Genomic DNA, 18,616 nt, shown 5'->3' with positions numbered 1-18,616 from the left:
TCGAAAACCTCCATTTTTTATTCATTCTGCAGCCTCTCTGTTATGTAGTAGTATAGAATCTAAGTAGAATAGACCAAGCATGTACCTTAAACTGGCCCAGGAAAGTTTGACCATATTAGGAAAGGGATTACCAAGCGGTGCCCAATCTTAGTCAGCACATGACAAATCATGACTCGGCTGAGTCAGAAGCTGACTCAGCACTGCTAAGATTACTAATATGACTCAGAAAGCTGGCCTAGCTAAGGAGTATAAAATGTAGCCGAATCGGCATGAATGAGCAATCAATCAGTTCCCCCCCGAAAGTACTCAGCAGTCGTCTGCTAAACTCTCTCTCTGTCAGGACTCGAGTGCCTGGACAGCGTCCCTATCGACTCTCTATCGACCCTATCGACTCTACACAGCCACCGTAGGCTGTTCGAAACCGTTTCCCACGCTCTATCGCCTCTGCCACCCAAGGAACAACTGATCCCTCCCTTTATTTCTCTAGGAACTTCGACGCGCGGCGCGTTGTACAACACATCAACACAAGACCCCTCAAGCCTCCCATACAGGCTAACTGTCTTCTTACCTTTTTAGGTATCGCCGACGAGCTCACAAAGCTTGTCCCATCAAATTCAAGTCAGGTTCATTAACCGACGGCCAACTGAGCAATCCCCGACTTAGATAGCCCGGGACCTCAGGGAAGTTTGCTGCAAGAAGAAGCTGAAGAATCGGTGGTACACTCCTATCACCTCAAGAATTCCCCTCGCCTCTTTGACACAGCCACACACCAAACTTCCGTCTCGACAGCGTGCGGAGGTCCTAGGAGCACTGAGCGACAGAACAAAATAGGGGAGATGCCAAAAGGAGGGTGCGGGAGAGCGTGACTGTCAGAGTACGCGCTGGAGCTCCTAGGAGCGGCGCGGATCCCCTGGGACGGCGGTGGAGACGCTGTAGCACAAGGCAGGGAAGCAACTGAGAATATATACAAAGATACTAGACGAATACACATACCTGTCGCACAAGGCAGGGAAGCAACTGAGAGAACAAGTCTGAGTTGCTCCCTGGTGCGACAGGTGACTATATAGTAGCTGAGTAATCCATCAGCAACATGAGGGATGGTCCAATGAGAGAGAGGGAGGCTCCTCGGGTGCCCAGCACGTGACCAGTGGAACGGCCTAGGAAGGCCACGCAAGGCGCGGAGGCCCTAGGAGACCCAAAAGGATAGAAGGATGTATGGAGCTCCTAGGAGGCCCGAAAGAATAGAAGGAGCGTCTGGGAGCTCCTAGGAAACCTGAAAGGGTAAAAAGAGTGTGTGGAGAATGCGGGGAAACAGGGAAAGACGAGTACTGGAGCCGTGCCATGACAGTGACCAAATAGGGAGGCAGAAGCATTAGGGGAAACGAACAAAATGGGACAGAAGCGGAAGCAGAACGGGGAACAATGGGACATGAGGCGGGTGTGGGAGCCGTGCCCTGACAGCTGCACCACCCAACTTTGGGCACATATCCTGCCACACCCCCCTTCCATGGCACCTATCGCACCAGGGAACACCTTACATTTATTCTCTCAGGTGTTCCCTGCCTTGTGCAACAGGTATGTGTACTTCCCATAGTTTCTACCCTATATACTCAGGTGTTCCCTGCCTTGTGCGATCATCTCCACTGTTGTCCCTAGGGATCTGCTACTAGGCCAGGAGTCTCCAGAGTGTACCCTGATACTACCTTAGCTGTGTGGCAGTGCATGTTTGGTGGCATGGCTAGACATGTACAGCCACATTCCTGGATTGTCCCACATTGTATGTACCAAAGTGAAAGTTGAGACTTCTGACAGTTGGATTATTCACAAGGTCAACATATGCAACACTCTTTGTAGTAAATGTAACACCAGCTGTACCAGAACCAAAATCTAAGCTGCAATATCCAGTTCAACCTGCAACGATTGTTAGCTGTGAAGTGGAAGTGTTAATGCTACTGTCCACTGTGCCTACCTCCTCAATACATTTGCGGATCTCTGTGGCAAGCAATGCCGACAAAGAAAGGTTACTCCAGTCATGCAGGCCCAGATCTTGGCATGGACTTGGGCAAGGCCAGTCAGTCATCACAGCCGTCTCTACATTTCCTGGCCTCTTCTTCAGTATGTCACATGCACGTTTGAAATACATGACCCATCTCTCAGCAACATTGTCAATTGCAGGTGGGTTGCCTGCTGCCTTGGGCATACAAGGACACCATCCAGACCAAATGGTATACTGGAGCATCCAGTGGCAGGTCAGTAGAGCACCCCATGCCGGAAGTTCGCGACAGTCACAATGGTATGCCAGAAGGCAGCTTATGCAAGGGGCAGAGACGAGTTCAAGTCCGGTTGTCTTCGAAAACCCTTCCAGCTCCTGCGCAGTGAACTTCAGAGCGGCTTTTGCGCATGAGAGTGCGTCGGCCACCCATTCCAGATGACATGCCACGGCATATGTGCCAACAGGATCATCGGCAGTGGCTTGGAGCAGCCGTTCCCACCCCCAATGTGACACCGCATGCACCTGGTACTTTTCGGCCGCGTGAATGAGGTGGTAGAGCTCAGTTGGAGGGAGATGGACGGGATTGGGCCCTGGATAACAAATGCGCAAGAAGGTGTCAAGGACTGAACTGTCTTCATCCACTTTGACAATAAAATCTGCAGATTTGTCTGTAGGTGAATGCTGGGCGACGCAGAACATATCGCGAAAGAACAGAGAAGTGATGGCCAGGATAATCTTCAAAACATGAAAGCAGGTATTGTCGGAAGATAGAATAATGAAGTCCCAGGGGCTGTTGCCATCAAAAGGACTTGCAGCTGCGGGTACAGAGCCATCACCCGCAAGTTATGGTTGCTTCTGTTTTGACGGCGACCTTGGTCCATGCCAGAATGGCATCTTCGACGTCCACGTCTTGGGCATGAAGTCACCACGGAAATAATGCAAAAGCCACAGATACGACCGAGGAGAGACGTGCTCCCACTCGGTGGCATCAAAACACATAGGATGTGAATCGGTACGTGCCTGCTCTCGCAACCGCTCCGCCGCCATCTTTGCCTCCGGTTCGAGCTGGCATGAGCAGCTGACGGCAAACACCGACCCAGGATCCACCTCCAACCAATCCACCACCAGCTTCTTACACATTATAGCTACAACGTGGTCCATTTTGTACGAGATTGCTGACTGAAGGAGAAGTCGCACGCATCGGTCAGCCAGTCTTCGTCCGTAGGATAAATCAAGCTCAGCAGCTCGTGCACGGTGACACTGGACTCTGGTACGCTGATCAACGGAACATCGTCCAAGGTTGGGTGTTCGGCGAGTTTTTGCGTGATGAGATCCTTCAGAACGGGTGACAAAATGTAGAGAATGCCCCGGTAAACTCTGAACTCGATGTTGTCCGATGAACGCAAGATCAGATCGGCGTGCTCCTCGTTGTATGGAGCTGGTGTGTTTGTGATCGTGAGTGTAGATTCCTCCTCCACCGAGGACATTGTAAAAGACGTGGTCGAGGTGGAGGTCAAGGTTAAATGGCGCGTCACGTCATCACGCGAGCACCGCAGACAAAGAAACAAGTTACCGCACCATGCGTATCGTTTGGATACATATTGGTCAGTGATTGCACGCAGGAGGCTACAACAAGTGCCAGACATAATGAGATTAGACGGGAGCATGTACATTTTGTGTATCTACGCTGACAGGACTTCGACATTCGAATGCAAACAGGCATTGTACGTGTGTTGTTGCGTGACAACATGAACGGCAACACATGAAAAGGGAAAACTCTAAGTGCAGTCATCACAAGACGTGAACAGATGGCGTCTCGGTCGATGACTGGTGGCTACACTCAAGGTGTTAGTTCTGAGTTACCTGGAGAACGAACGTTGTCGAGACGTGCGCTACCTCGCGATAACCAGCCGACGGTCGAGAAGAACGCGCCGCAGACATGATGTCAAAACCCTCCTCCGAGCAAGCTGCGAGTGAGCGTCCTGAACCAGCATTCGATCAAATACAGGTTCATGCCCATCAGTGGTCCGCGTCGTCGATTCGTTGATGAAGTTTGCGTATAGCTGAGAATTGACTTTCAGAACTTTGTACCTGTCCCATATCTCGAAACAGTCGTAGAAGCGTGAAGCTCGCAAAACGACTCACAAGGATGTGCGAGTACTCTCTCAATCTCTCGGGGCTACTGGCAGTACAACGAAAGTCGGCGCGAATGGAATCTTGCGCGTGGTTGATTCGGTCTATCACGATTGTATTGAGTCCTCCCTGGATCCAGGCTAGCAACAACTCACTCTGGTATGCGCAATAACCCTACCTGCTATCTCTTAAATGATAGATTAGCTCGAACAGCGACGCTGCATAATGGAATCTTGCTGAGCAACGCGAACCCCGCTCCGGCCTGTATCGCATATTATGCCTCGCCGCCGCCGTATGCGTGGAGTCAACCGGCTTCCATGTTTGCCATCCTTGTATACTGCACATACGAGTCGAGCAGAGCCATGTGTTGTGTCGCCGAGATCGCAAGGGTGGGCAAGTTGGCATCGGCGAGAGGCAAAGCAGACATCGCGGCGAAGGCCGAGCAGGCACACATCCACGTGGTGGTGGTGAGTGGTGGCCTGTGGCGGCGCAACGGCTCCGACGCGTTATAGCGCGCCAAACTCGCTCTCCCTCTGCTCGTGGCAAGCCGTCGGCGACCATGAACGGGTCGTGCGGAAAGACTGCAACTCTTGCTATAGCCTTCATCTAAGATAACCGGTGTCACTTATGGTGCATACCAGGCGCTTCAACGCTGGGCTCCTGACTTGCCTCTTGGGCATCCAGGAGGAACTAAATATAAACGACCCCACGAGCCAACACCACCGACCTCATGATGACTTCAGATCTCTGGCGTCACACCCAGCAAAACCTCCGAGTGCATATATATTGCAACTGATACCTGTCCATGCTCGCGACCAGCAAAGCTCTTGACACCCTGCTCACCTTTATTCGCATCCCCATACCCTCGTACATATCTCAACGACTACCAAATATCTCATCATGAACTTCGCCGACATGAAGAACAATATCGCCACCGAGGGCGACTTCAACGCGCAGAAGCAGAAGATACAGGACGAGGCTGAGATGGGCGAGAAGGCAGCCGCCATCGCCGCGAAGCTGCCCATAAACCCGGAGACGGCTATCGAGGGTTACATGCTCTGGAGGCAAATCAGTACGTACTCTCTTCCTTCCTTCAATGTCACGATTCCTTCGTGTCTCTGACGAAACGCGGATGAACAGAGCAAGGGGTGAAGGACTACGCACTCCCCGTGCTGATCGTCGGGTTCTCCGTCGCCGGAGCCATCGTGACATACCAGCTCTATCAGAAGAAAGAGAAGGAGGCATGAAGAGCGCAGACATCGACGCGAGTCCGCAGCATCCGCCGGCTTGCAACGTCATTCCTGACGGAGACGGCGTTGTAGACAGATTCCGGCTACGCCGGAACTATGCATACTGGCTGGACATTACTCGTTTAATTGGACGATCACATAGCAGTGTACGACTTCCGACATGTATTATACTAGACGCAGTCAAAACACGACGACAGCATGCTCGAGTCAATGTGTCACTGAAACGGGTTATATTCCCTTCTGCCATGTCGGCAGCGGCAGCAGAAACCTTTTTCACGGTTATGAGCGCATGAAACGTCGCCGCTCGTACCTTTCAGAGGCGCTCGAGCACTTGCGAGATCGTCGGCCGTTTCGCAGGTGGAGATTCCCAACACCAAAGCAGGAGCTCCCACAGGTTATCATCCAACCCGCGGCTGACTGTCTTGTCGTCTGTAGGTCGAACCGGCTTCATACCGTGGTGCTTCTTGATGATCACCTCCGTGTCGCGCTTGATGGTGCTGTAGGGGTTCGAGCCGGTGAAAATCTAAGCGCGGCGACATCACGAGTCTCAGTAATGCGCGTGTTCATGATTCAACGAGGATACCGACCTCAAGCACAGTCATTCCGAATGCGTAAATGTCCGCGCTGAGGTTAAGCGTCGAATCACCCTCAAAAAGCTCCGGAGCGAACCACCTAATCATCCTTCAGAGTGAGATCGAGCGAGCAAAGCAAACTGAATATCCCACCTCGCGCTGTTGGAGCTGCCCGTACTGGTGATTGGCGCGCCGGTGACGTCCTCAATGACCTTCGCTAGGCCGAAATCGGAGAGAAGCGGGTGTCCGGAGAGGGAGATCAAGATGTTATCCTGTCGGAGTTCAGATTCGATACGAACAAGATCGTATGTTGATACGTACTCCCTAAAATAAGCGCTTCATGAGCGATTCGATATCACGATGGAAAAGTGATAACGTACCTTTATGTCTCCGTGAGCAACTGGAGGTGTCATGCCATGAAGAACAGCGATCCCCTCTGCTATTTCCTTGATCTATGTTAGAAAAATTGTTATCAATGCGTTCCAGGGTGCTGAGGTACAGAGCGTCCCGTCACTTACCATGGTCCGGAAATCGACCTGGTTGTCGTACTTTCTCGTATAGTCCATGACTGTCCCGTTCTCTTGCCAAGGACTGACGACAAATCTGGAGGTGCCAGTGAGATGCGAGAATGACCTAGACCTGGCAGAGACTGACGGATGCCCTTGTCCTTCCGAATACCCATAAACAGGCAGTATGTGCCTCCCCTTGTCGACGCTCCAAACCTTTTGCCATAGACCCACCTCGCGTTGGAAGCGCTATTGCATACGATTTAACGACCGATATGCAAGAATTCCTAGAAACGATTCACCTGCAGGCTCTTCGGGCCCGTGAGGAACGACCGGATCGTCTTGAGCGCAACCTTGCAGTTGTCGAGGTACCTCCCCTCGTACACATCCATGTTTGCGCTGCCCTTGACCGGGGTCGTGAACCGCTGAGCCTGGCTACCGTCCTGCAGGCGGACCACTTCACCGTGGTTAAGATTCATGTTAGGCAGCAGCTGCTCGTACTTCGTCTGTAGGTCGAACAAGAGCCTCAATATCTCCGTCAGTCGCAGATCGCCCCTCGACAACGAAGGAAGAATCTAGCAATTGTTCAGCGGCAGGCTCGGTGTTTCGTCGCATGCGCGTACCTCCTGCTGGACAGAATTCATGATTACAAACACTTGATTGTTGGTTTCCTCCCCTTGTGCTTCTAACCGGTTCAACGCCGCGAACAATTCCATCCGGTCGATAGCGTGCACCGCCGTGAAATCGCTCTGCATCTGATGCATTTGAAGATGTGAGGTGAGCTAGATTTCGAGGTCATTCAGCCAGGCTCGCCCTCTATGTCATAGTTCGTCGCTTACGAAAAGGCTTTCTGCACACGCACTCAGCGCTGCGTTAGAATCATCGATCTCCTCCTTGATCTCCTTCTGCTTCACGAAGTTCTTCAGCGTGTTCCAGTCGCGCCATTTCATCATCCTGTCCCTTATATGAAGGATCTCCCTGTTGATAGTAGTCAATGTGAATTCTGTTTTCGGATAGGACGTTGCCCACGATTCGACACGAGCAAGCGCAGCATTCATGTCAACGTCGCTTGAATTGAACTGTTTGTTCCCGTTGCTCTGGTACAGCGCTTCAGCCAATAGACCACATCTTAATGCAAGCTGAGCTGCCGCGTTCCTAACGACCGAGGGAGGAAAAGTCAGAATTCGGCATGGCTTCAAGTTCCAGTCACAAGTAATCACCTATTAAGCCGCACATTGTCGCAAAGTGCCAGGATCTCCCGTAGGCCGCCCACCACCGCTCCCAAGTACGGCACTGCCGAGAGCTCAGCAGCGATGGCAGTGAGTGTAAACGTGGTCTCAGCGACGAAGGTAGCGTTTGCGCCCTTCATAGCGATGTAATCCGTTCGAGAGGAGCTACGGTGTCCTATGGATATCGGGGATCGCTGTCGACTACTTATGCAAAGGGATAGCTGGCTGTATGCATTGCTTTGACGCTTCTAAAGCCTACTGATGCAGCATTCTGCCCTATAAGGGCATCATTCATGGGACGGTGCGAAGAGTGGGGGCAATGCTTGATAGACGCCTGATTTCATGTCGCGAAGGCGATAGCTTGTGTGAGACCACGGGAACGTCCGCATTAAGTTCTTTGAGTCCCGACGTAGTATCCGCGTTCAACATCATAGCTTCAGCTTTAGAGTAAGTTCAAGGGCAAGGCGGGTCGTCATCTCTTCATTCGTGATGCGTGGAACGGATGAACGCGTATTGTGACAGCGTGACATGTGAACTCCTCAAAGCTCCTGCGGCCCAAATCGGCGCAAAGCAGATATGCCGTATGCTACTGAGATCCACAAGTATAGGAGATTATGGTACACTTTATATCCGAATTACCCCGTGTCGTTCCACGAATTACTGTGAAGTAAGACGGAAACATCAGAACTGGACTCTCACGTACGGAACTCATAGCAGGGCTTACAGTGATGACGGTCGGCTTGTCGCGGCCCAAGAACTCCTTGAGGCTGCTAATCTCGAGAGCGACCTCAATCAAAGCCTTGAGGCCATCGGCAGTATCCCGTTGGAGCTCAGCGGGGCCAGCAGAGGCAGGCACGTAGCTATGCGTATATGCATGAGCTACCATACCACGGATTGAGGAGGAAGTGCACTCACCGCTCCACATACATGCGCACAGTGGCGCCCTGGCTTCCCGTTCCGCTCAACCGCCAGACGATCCGGCTGCCATCCTCGAACCGGACGACCTGTCCCTGGTTCTTGCTCACGCTATGGTCGATCGGGTCCGTGTAGTCAAAGTTAAACGCCTCCTTGACAACGAACTCGGTGCCGGTACTCGGGCTCGTAAATTTCTTCCCCTTGAGATCGCCGCTCGAGATGTGCGCGTTGATCTTATCGACGAGCTTGGCCGCGCCCTCGGAGCTAACCTCCTCGTAGTCGTACCGCGAGAAGAAGTTGCGGCCGTACTTGGCGTAGTGTTTCTCGAGCAGCTGCTTGATGCCAATCACGGCCGGCGCGCCGCCCTGCACCTTCGTCTGAGACTCGTTGACGTAGGCGAGGATGTTGAGCCAGGCGATGATAGCCCAAACGCCGTCCTTCTCGCGGACGTGGTCCGAGCCGGTTCCGAAAGACTCCTCGCCGCAGATGGATAGGCGCCCGGCATCCATGAGGTTGCCGAAGAACTTCCAACCTATGGGGCAGCTTCTGAATTAACGAGCCCATGAGGGAAGCAAGTAACATACCGGTCGGAACTTCGAAGCACTCGACGCCCTTGTCCTTGGCTACGAGGTCAATGGCACCGCTGGTAGGCATGCTACGTGCGAGACCCTTGACGCCGCCCTTCTTGAAGTACGGGATCGCCTCCGACGCGTACTCGGCGATGATCGCAACGGAGTCACCGGGGGTCACGAACGCACCGGCGCCGTAGATCATGTTCCGGTCGCCATCACCATCGCTGGCCGCACCGAACGGGATATGCGCGCTCTCGACGGCCTCCACGAGAGTGTGCGCGTAGATCAAGTTGGGGTCAGGGTGTCCTCCGCCGAAATCGGGCAGGGGTTCGCAGTTCTGGACGGAGCTCTCCGGGAGGCCGAGAGCGCCGAGGAGGATGGCTTTGGCGTAGGGCCCGGTGACGCCGTGCATGCCGTCGAAGAGGACCTTGAACGAGGCGGCTTGGGGAGAGTTGTGCAGGAAGTTCTTCATGAGAGGGAAGTCGAAGATTTCCTGGAGGTACTCGAGGTAATCAGAGACGGGATCGATAATCTCGACTTCTGAAGGTCCATATGAGAAGGATCCGATCTTCGAAACATCAACCTGGTTTGCGAGGATACTGTTAGCTGAATCGAATGACGATACATCATTACACGCACCTGAGGAGCCTCTAGGACTTTATAATGCGAGATGGTCTTGGTCTTCTCGAAGATCTTGTTAGTCACACCCTCCGGAGCCGGACCACCGTTGGACATGTTGTATTTGATACCGAAGTCGTTGTCTGGTCCACCGGGGTTGTGGCTGGCAGTCAGCAGGATGCCGCCGTTCGCCTTGCGCTTGCGGATGACATGCGATCCGGCGGGCGTGGAGAGGATGCCGTTCTGGCCGATGATGAACTTCTTAACGCCGTTCGCAGAGCCAATCTTGAGGATGTTGGCAATGGTTTCCTTCAGAAAAAAGCGCCCGTCACCACCGACGACGAGCGTCGCGCCTTGTGGAGGTACGGCGTCGAAGATGGCTTGGATGAAGTTCTCGGTATAGTGCTATCGAAGGGAAAAGATGATCAGCGGCGATCGAATGTCCACGCCGCTCGCGGGCGTACCTCCTGCTGGAAGACCTTCACCCTGATGAACGCGTCGATATGACATGCCAAGGCGATCGATACGTCGTGTAGCGCTTACCTCTTGCGCAGACCGGATGTGCCGGGCTTTTGACCGTCGTAGGGCTTCGTGGGGATCTCCTTGACCTGGTGTGCCATCGTAGACGAAAGTTGAGTAGGGACGAGGAACGTTTGCACGATGACTTTATGTTCGCCTCTGATATGATGTCAACTGGGCCGGCCATGCATGTGATGTGGCGCCGATCCCAGATCGATCCGGCCGACATCACATCTACGGTTCATTTGTTCCTGTTTGTTGGAAGAAAGGCGGATGTGGACGACCAGCATGGAGATATCACCGTGAAGAGGACCTGCGGCAAGACCGGCGCTCGCCCTGAGAATGAGGGCACTCTTTAGACAGATGCGGAACTTGCCGATGCAGACGCTGGCAGCTACGCAGCACCTAGTCCTTAAGCACGATCGCGAGACAACTCGCTTAAAACTAGTTGCAGGCACTACAGCAGCTATCCAAGGGGAACGCCATGTACGACCATTCCATCAGATATCGCAACCTTCTGCACTTGCCTAAGGGGCTTGCAGATCGGACAATCGTGCTTACCGAGGAACCCCCACGTATTCGCCGGAGAAACTTCCAGGTACCGCACCAGTGGCATATTCTCAAACGTGCGCTCCAAACCAACATAGGTGTATATACGAAGTCGAGAGACAGACGGACAATACCTGAATGATTGACGATGGCGCAGAGCACGTTCCATCCAGGTACCTATAGAGCTTAGACTTCTCCGTAGAATATACCTCGCCCGTTCGTCCCCACAAATACGCGCCCATACACTCTCGCATCCGCCGCCAAAACCAAGCCAGATGCGGACCCGAAGCCATGCGCGACATCCGCCACCTTTACCCAGTTCGCGCCGAGATCATCCGTGCGGTAAACGGAGTTGACACCCGAGATGGTCGCCGAAGCGAAGAGCACCGGCGGCGTCCTCGCGCTCTTCGTCTTGGGCACACCCACGGCGATGTCCCAGGCGTTCGTTGCGCCGGGTATGCTGGTAAGAGTCTTGCCGAAATCCGTTGAATGGAAGACGCCCGCGGAGGTAGAGACGAACAGCTCTCCTGCTTTGAACGGGGACGCAGCGATCGCGGTGGAAGACTGGGCGGTGCCGAGGGTGGAGGTCTGGGTAAACGTCTTGGCACCGTCGGCGGATACATAGAACGATTTCCCGGATATGGCATAGAACACGGATGTGTTGAGCTTGTCGGCTACGACGAGCGCCGATGAAGGCAAGCCTGCCGGGGCTGCAAAGGCCCCGCCGTTCGCAGAGTATTGCGGTCCGCTCAAGCCCGACGCCTGGGACCAAACGATGGTCGAGCCATCCGCAGAGATTGCAATCTTGCCGCCGGACGCCGTACTCGATGCGGTCGAAAGAGGAGTCCAGGTGACGCCGCTGTCGTTACTCGTGGCGATCGGTTGGCCAGCGATGCCCGCCAGACGCACGAGGTTAGAAGGGGCACCACCGGCGTAGTCAACATCAGAAGCGGTCTATGACTGGCATCAGGGACATTCTCGCAAGGGGTAAAAGGACTTACTCCTGCCCATATCGGGTTTGCATTCTCCGTAGGTGGAGTGGTCAAAGAGGTGTGACGGAAAGAACCTATCCAAGGCTCAAGGCTGAGTTGATGAGATGACAACTAATGGTCGGTTTACTTACCGACATCGCCAACAGCGCTCAATAGGAGAGGGCCACTGAGAGGAGCCGATAGGCCCTGAACCGCAGTTTCCTCGACTATCAAGGTCATGAATGCTGACATAAGTGAGGGTTGCAGAATTCTACGCACTTCCGTCTGCCAGGCTCGCGACCGTGACATTCTTGCGAGGGGCAGCGTCCCAATTTAGGAGATCGTGTCCGCCATAGAGTGTCAACCCGGTACCGTACAACCAGTGGTTCTGACGAGTATTGTCCGATCAGTACGATATTGGTCAGCCCACGATGCGACATACAGAATCGAAAGGATCAATCGAGAGGCCCTCGATCATCCATCCTGAAGGAAGAGAAATGGTTCAATGACGGCGCTGAATGGTGAACAAGATCACATTACCGATGTGCTTAGTATCTCCCGTCGCAAAGGTCGTGATCCAAGGCGCTTTGCTAACATCGTAATTATAAGAGCGATTGACGAAGAGCTGATAGTCGGGAGGTGGGTAACTCGTCGTAAAGAGTCCGGTCCACGAATTACCGCCGTCGGTGCTACGGTAGATGCTATACCGCCATGTTAAGGAGCCAGCTTGACACATAGACAAGTTAGCGCACTCACTCGGCATCCGGGTACCATTCATTGAGGGGTGCGACCATCACCGTACCCGGCCTTTGCAAGTCGACAGAGAGACCACCGTAGCCATAAGCGTTGTCCGCGATGCCTTGAGCAGGAGTGATGTCGACCCAAGTACTGTTATTGATGAAGTACTTCTTCACGTAACCGGCGGTACCGTCGTAAGGGCCACTGTCGCAAGGACTGAGCTATACTTTCGTTGTATTGAAGAGACGGGTAAAGACTCACATGCCGTTAGCGTAGGGCAGGTACAGAGCAGGGCCCTCTTTGGGACTCAAGACACCGTGATGCGGGATGAAGGTCGAGTTCTGGCCAGAGACAGCTTTCCACGTAACTCCGGCGTCCTCGCTGACGAAGACGTTGTCCGCACCCATGTTAGCAACACCGACAAAGATGCGTTTAGATCCGGTCGAGGTCTTGGAGTCAGCGGAGACGTGATCGAAGGTGACCCAAGCGATGCCCATGATGTCGCTTCCCAGTCCGGAAGGATCCGTCGGATCCTGAACATAGGTGCCGACAGATGGAAAGGATGTGACATTCGTCCAAGTTTCTCCGGAATTGGTCGATTTCCAAAGGCCGTGGCCTGAACGTGCTCCAAAAAACAGGATCTTGTTCTATACAGAATTCACGCGACACGTACAACGAATAATATGACGATTCACTAACATTATTCGGGTCTATCGCAAGACGCTCGCCCATGCCTCGTCCGGGATCGTTTCCACCGACCTATTCTGAGATAAGCAGGAGGTATAGCCCCCAATCAGATCATGTCTCACCTTGAAGGGAAGAGGGAATGCAGTAAACGATGCGCCGCGGTTCGTCGACTTGAGAATATGACCGTTGTTGGGGTCCTGAAGAACGACATGAGACGAAGGTGTTCCCAAGATCCCCCCATGGACGAACCCAAGAGTTAGTGTACATGCCAGTAGCGATGTACAAGTTATTGGGGTCCACAGGATCGGTGGCCAGAGCATCTGACGTCCATGATTGGGATAAGCCGAAGGATATGATAGGATCAGTGAGCTGTCCACCCACCCGAGCCCCAGAACCCCCAGTAGGTATCATTGGCGAAGTCGGTCAAAGGTGTCCATGAATCGTCTGGGTTCAGCCGATAAACACCGCCAATATCGGTCCTGTATGATTACAATTTTGGCATATAGACGACTGAGTATGAATGGCGAACTTACCTGGCGTATGCGAGGCCTTTTTCTTCGGTATTGAAGACGATGTTGGGGACGAAACCTATTGGCTACGTCATCAGCATATATGCGCAGACTCTTTTTGCTGGCCGACCTCCGCCTCCACCAATTTTGACGTTCTTCCATGTGTACGAGCCTTGAGTTACGATGGCATCTACCAATGCCGCGAATGCCAAAGGGGCAACTGACAGAAGTGCGGCCGTGAACATCATTTCGGACCTGCAGGAGGCAAGGTTGTTGGCTGAGGCTCTTCGAACGTCAACTTGATCCTATATAACGAGCACCACACAGCATGAGAATAACAGACGGACGTTGCCTCCAGACCACCAGGATGAGCACATCGTCTCCTATTGGCCTTCGATGAGATCTCGGGACTCGCGAGTGGTGGGCATCGCTTCTGTACGGTAAGGTGCGGAGTCTTCAAGACCTGATGACTGCAGTTACGAATAGAACGGCGCAAAGAAGGTCATATAGCTCGTCGAAGAGCGCCAGAACACAGCTGTACTTAGGGAGATCCGGCGTCGCTGCCGAAGTCTATCCGCATTTGTTCCAAAAGATCTTATCCTGGTAGCTCTTCTGCGGTGACCTAGAACAGCAATGAAGACGGAGTCGGTCCATGTCGTCCAAGGAAACGACACGTCAGCGGGCGGCGGTTGCGGGTCCCATGGTGCGAATTCGAGGGTAGATGGCCTTCGCCAACAGAATGAGACTTTGGGGTACGTGTCGGGTCTCTTAAGTATGCCAGATCCGTTGATTGCAGGGATTCGTCGCGTAAGAAGAAGCATCGATGGTCGTGACCGTCAAAGCCTGAGCTCTCGTCGTCGGTCGGTCGTCGAGCTTTGGCCAAGCGCGTGATCACCCTCCGCCTCTTCCACTGCGCTTGCCATCGACACGCCAGCGCGTATATCTCACATTCGGTGTCTTGAGCGAAGAGACTTGTGGTCGTCAACGGCTGAACATGACCGACGTCCTTCCGGCGTCGCGTGCATCTCTGGATCTAACACATGTAGTATGTATGTCCAGGAAAGCCGACCTTCCGTTCACGCCGTAGTTTTCTGACCGGGAGTTGCAGACGATGATACCTCGCATCTCTCGCTAGTTCTCGCTTTGATCACTCTTAGTCCCGTCCTCCTGATGGTGCGTTGTCCGAGCGTGCTGTCGGGGAGCACCACACTTATTGAACAGGCCTCGTATGCAGCATTAGCGGTCCAGACGCGAGAGTTAACCATAATCCTGATGTGGGCAGGACAGTTCGCGTGCGAAGGCTTTAACTTCGTATTGAAGCACATAATCAAGCAGGATCGTCCTATGGGTGCGTCGGTCTAAATCACCAAGGGAATTCCAGCCTACTTACGCTGTGCAATGCAGAAATGGGACCGGGATATGGCTTTCCCTCTTCGCATAGTCAATACATGGGATACTTCGTATCCTTCCTGATATGTCACCTCTACATCCGGCATCGGTTCCCGCCCTCAGGAATCCGCCTCCTGGACCGTTTGCTCAAGCCCTTGGTATGCCTTGGACTAATATGCTGGGCAGGGGTGGTTGCCTACTCTCGGTGCGCCCCATATTCGTGATTTGCACGGCAAATTTCTCATCACGGGCATGTAGTTATCATCTCGGGTATCACACACCTCACCAGATCGTCTGGGGTTTGATCATCGGCGCTTTGTGCGGAACAGCCTTCTATACCGTGGTAGAGCTCATCCCAACGCGTCCATCACCCTCACCGCTCAAGACCCTAAGGACTGCCTTACTGGATCATCCACTTGCTCAGTGGCTTCGCATACGTGACGGGTGGGCTGTGTATGGTGATGGAGGAACCGACGAAGAATGGAAACGGTGGCGGAAACAGTTCGAGCTCAAGGCACGAGAAGAGTGTCGGACAAGCGCGGAGTCGAAGCGAGTACACTGAGAATTGCATAGCCAACCGTACATCGAGCGCAAAGCTATCCTTTGTTCATGTTCCGGAAGCAAAGTAATGCAGCTGGATTGTTATTTGCCGACCGTAGGCTATTTTTACGTCAATAGGACCCGAGACGGCGCTTGCGTTCCTCTGTCTTGTACTCTCATCCCATGCGGCTTTCGCCTCTTTGTCTTTTGTCCATGGACCCACTCGGACACATTATCATCATTCAAAGTACAACGCACTGCCATGCTCGAGGACTGCATAGAAACCCGCGCTGTCCACCCTCGCGCACAATGCTGTCTGCTTCATAGCTTTTGTTGGTCCTTGAGACTCCTTTACCCTCCCCGCTCATGTCGCGGGATCGATCCAGAGCATAATCGGGACGTATGCTTTGCCTAGGACGCGTGATTGGGCTGGCCTGGTAACGCAGGGGTGTCTTCATTACTTCGTAGTTGCGCCCACAAGGTTCGCTGTATAAGAGCGTTCAAGATCAAGGTCATCCTATCTTCTCACTAGCAGTATCGTCCGCCGAAATACTTCCTCACCATGTCCGCCAAAACTGATACTAGCCACTTGGTTCGAGCTGGTTTGAACATTGCCAAGGACTTCGCTGATCTGTCGGGAATATCTTACCTCGCTCCCGTCATCGGTACGCTGGACAAGATACTTGAGCTTTGTGACAAGGTCGAAGCAAACAAGCGAGTCCTTCCTTCCAGCTCCAGCTCCGCGATGATGATGCTGATCAATTCTGACATCTACAGGAAAGCAGCAATAGCCCTATGCAAACATTGCTTCCGCCTCATGATTGCTATTCATAGGAGGCTTGGGGGAAATCGCATCGATGAGAACTCGGACATGGAAGCAGCTGTGTCACGTCTTAACGGGTGCATACACTGAACGCGATTGTCATGCCTTTCTGTCCGCTCACCGCATAGTTGATAGAATCGTCGAGAACGCTCATCGCGACTTGAAACAGATCATCGAACGTAAGAAGTGGTACAAGTTCCTGCGGCAGAAGTCAATCGAGGACGATATCGCACAATATCGTGAACAAATCACCACATGCCTCGATGAGTTCCATGTACGGTCTCGCCCCTTCGATAGTCACATTGTTTGCTGATATCCAGCACCCCAGCTCATCGCAGTGCTAGACGCGCGTGAGCAGGATGAAGAGAGGGCGCTGCTACAGAGGATTGCCGATAAGCGCACCCACCAAAAACTGGACCGAATTGGGCACAACACTGTGGCCATTCATGCAAGTGTCGTGAACACGGAAACGAAGACCAGCGAGGTACGCTCAATCTTCTGCCACGTTGCACCCAGGCTGAAGATGCTTGATAGCTGACTGACATCACGAAAGTTGCTGTGGACGAGCAGAAGCGCCAGACCGAGGTTCTATTCAGCATACAGGAATCTATCTCTGGGAGTGGACTGATGGTCATGCGCGTTGGCGCAAGCACCATCCAACGCAAGGGCGAAGCGTACTCTATGAGCTGGAATGGTGCCATAGATAATTACAGAGGGTTGCACAGCGAAAAGGGGGAAGTGGTTGTAAGGTGGATACGTCAATGCAAGATGAATGACAAGGTGAAACGGGTATGTCGTATAATCGTATGAGCACGCGAGTGCTACAGCTCAACATTTGTGCCAGCGCTTCGCTCGGGAAATCACCTTATGGAAGGCCGTGTACGAAATCGACGGCGGCGAACATATACTACCTTACTGGGGGTACGGGGAGTATAGCGAGCACCCGTGAGTCGGATTCCAAGTTCGTTTCATCCACACACTGAATACTCTCGCGGGCTAGATTTGTGTTTTGCCCTTATCTTCCAGAAGGGTCCATCATGGACTACATCCGGAAACACAGTGATGTTGATCGTAGGCATCTGGTAATTGAAATCCCTCGCTTGATCGTTATGTGCTTACCGCGAGGCTGACTTTCCCCGTGCGACAGATTCGGTCTATCGCGGAAAGTGTCAAGGTACTCCACGACATGAAGATAGTCCATGGTAATATACAGGTGAGTCATTCGTGTTCTCGGTGCGGCCTTGTCTGATGTTTCTCGTGATAGGGTGTAAGTAATGTCACATTCCTGCGACTATAGTATCGCTCATGAGTACGCAAGTCTACATGTCTCATAGACACGTCGACAGGGAGTCCAAAAGTCTTGCTCGCTGACTTCGGGCTGGCTAAGGTGCGAACGACATTATCAAGCAATGACGAGCTATGATCGTACAACTGATACTGAATGTAGGTGATGGCCAACAACATGCTGGAGTTCACCAATTCCTGTGGATATGAGATCACTAGGTATGCACCTCTGACGAACCAGAACCACTGTCTTTTTCACTTCGTTCTTGTTTGCACAGATGGGCTGCTCCTGAGATTGTGGATTTTGACCAGACAGAAACTCAGATATACAGCACACCGGCGGACGTCTATGCTGTGGGCATGACTATACTCGAGGTAAGGCCGCAACCCGGTCTGAGGTCGCATCGATCGCTGACACCTTATAGGTGATGACGGGTCAACAGCCATACTCAAATTATACCAAACCGCAGAGGGCCTTCATAGCGAAGGTGAAAGAAGATGAACTACCGCAACGACCCACAGATCCGGAGGTGGTGGCCAATGGGCTAGACGATGCTCTGTGGAATCTCCTGTGGGATTGCTGGCAGAGGGATTCCGCGAAGCGGCCCACCATCGACGAGGTTGTCACTCGACTATGAGCGATGTTACGAGCCATATAACGGAAGGGACTTTCGTTGCGTACAATACATCCCTTCTCGTCCACATAGAATAAGTACGGCCAGTCTCCATGACTTGTTAGCGTAGCATACTATACCCGTGATACGTCCCATAGCCGTACATACTTACACCGGTACCTGGACAAGCAACTCTGTCGTGTCT

The 18,616-nt window shown here is 52.9% G+C and overlaps 6 protein-coding genes across 6 annotated transcripts; 2 read left to right on the top strand and 4 right to left on the bottom strand.

Moving 5' to 3' along the window:
• Positions 1-2,392: 2,392 nt before the first annotated feature.
• On the bottom strand, positions 2,393-3,426 carry PUNSTDRAFT_19161 (uncharacterized protein; the record flags this gene model as incomplete). Its single annotated transcript, XM_007388832.1, has 2 exons — positions 2,393-2,625; positions 3,255-3,426. Coding segments are annotated over 2 exons (405 nt in total), but the record flags the coding sequence as incomplete, so codon positions are not given.
• A 1,654-nt stretch (positions 3,427-5,080) lies between these two features.
• On the bottom strand, positions 5,081-7,534 carry PUNSTDRAFT_93575 (TKL/TKL-ccin protein kinase). The gene is made up of 11 exons (XM_007388831.1): positions 7,484-7,534; positions 7,294-7,432; positions 7,078-7,236; positions 6,757-7,029; positions 6,603-6,703; positions 6,467-6,551; positions 6,329-6,400; positions 6,102-6,220; positions 5,964-6,057; positions 5,267-5,899; positions 5,081-5,198 (listed from the first exon to the last, which is right to left on the bottom strand). Exons 1-10 carry the CDS (start codon positions 7,510-7,512, stop codon positions 5,690-5,692), a joined length of 1,281 nt encoding a protein of 426 aa, XP_007388893.1. The 5' UTR covers positions 7,513-7,534; the 3' UTR covers positions 5,081-5,198; positions 5,267-5,689.
• A 614-nt stretch (positions 7,535-8,148) lies between these two features.
• PUNSTDRAFT_93572 (phosphoglucomutase) lies at positions 8,149-10,432 on the bottom strand. The gene is made up of 7 exons (XM_007388830.1): positions 10,332-10,432; positions 10,253-10,274; positions 9,810-10,193; positions 9,183-9,753; positions 8,599-9,130; positions 8,408-8,543; positions 8,149-8,343 (listed from the first exon to the last, which is right to left on the bottom strand). Exons 1-7 carry the CDS (start codon positions 10,406-10,408, stop codon positions 8,341-8,343), a joined length of 1,725 nt encoding a protein of 574 aa, XP_007388892.1. The 5' UTR covers positions 10,409-10,432; the 3' UTR covers positions 8,149-8,340.
• A 610-nt stretch (positions 10,433-11,042) lies between these two features.
• Positions 11,043-14,009, bottom strand: PUNSTDRAFT_123112 (CEL6 protein; the record flags this gene model as incomplete). Its single annotated transcript, XM_007388829.1, has 14 exons — positions 11,043-11,810; positions 11,858-11,922; positions 11,980-12,054; positions 12,107-12,215; positions 12,270-12,310; positions 12,368-12,528; positions 12,584-12,769; positions 12,827-13,212; positions 13,265-13,324; positions 13,375-13,449; positions 13,502-13,572; positions 13,634-13,731; positions 13,786-13,840; positions 13,892-14,009. 14 exons carry the CDS (start codon positions 14,007-14,009, stop codon positions 11,043-11,045), a joined length of 2,268 nt encoding a protein of 755 aa, XP_007388891.1.
• Positions 14,010-14,755: 746 nt separating this feature from the next.
• PUNSTDRAFT_108963 (PAP2-domain-containing protein) lies at positions 14,756-15,798 on the top strand (the record flags this gene model as incomplete). Its single annotated transcript, XM_007388828.1, has 5 exons — positions 14,756-14,810; positions 14,870-14,934; positions 14,983-15,109; positions 15,166-15,355; positions 15,409-15,798. The coding sequence occupies 5 exons, from the start codon at positions 14,756-14,758 to the stop codon at positions 15,710-15,712; spliced, it is 741 nt and encodes a 246-aa protein (XP_007388890.1). The 3' UTR covers positions 15,713-15,798.
• Positions 15,799-16,223: 425 nt separating this feature from the next.
• PUNSTDRAFT_146817 (kinase-like protein) lies at positions 16,224-18,435 on the top strand (the record flags this gene model as incomplete). Its single annotated transcript, XM_007388827.1, has 13 exons — positions 16,224-16,404; positions 16,468-16,590; positions 16,649-16,787; positions 16,842-16,997; positions 17,048-17,302; positions 17,358-17,458; positions 17,514-17,595; positions 17,661-17,726; positions 17,778-17,784; positions 17,848-17,900; positions 17,961-18,016; positions 18,076-18,172; positions 18,223-18,435. The coding sequence occupies exons 1-13, from the start codon at positions 16,253-16,255 to the stop codon at positions 18,433-18,435; spliced, it is 1,500 nt and encodes a 499-aa protein (XP_007388889.1). The 5' UTR covers positions 16,224-16,252.
• Positions 18,436-18,616: the final 181 nt, after the last annotated feature.

This window comes from Punctularia strigosozonata (assembly GCF_000264995.1).
Source record: "Punctularia strigosozonata HHB-11173 SS5 unplaced genomic scaffold PUNSTscaffold_21, whole genome shotgun sequence".
Classification (NCBI taxonomy): Eukaryota; Fungi; Basidiomycota; class Agaricomycetes; order Corticiales; family Punctulariaceae; genus Punctularia; species Punctularia strigosozonata.
The sequence above is the reverse complement of the archived record's forward strand: the minus strand, read 5'-3'. Positions and strand labels throughout refer to the sequence as shown.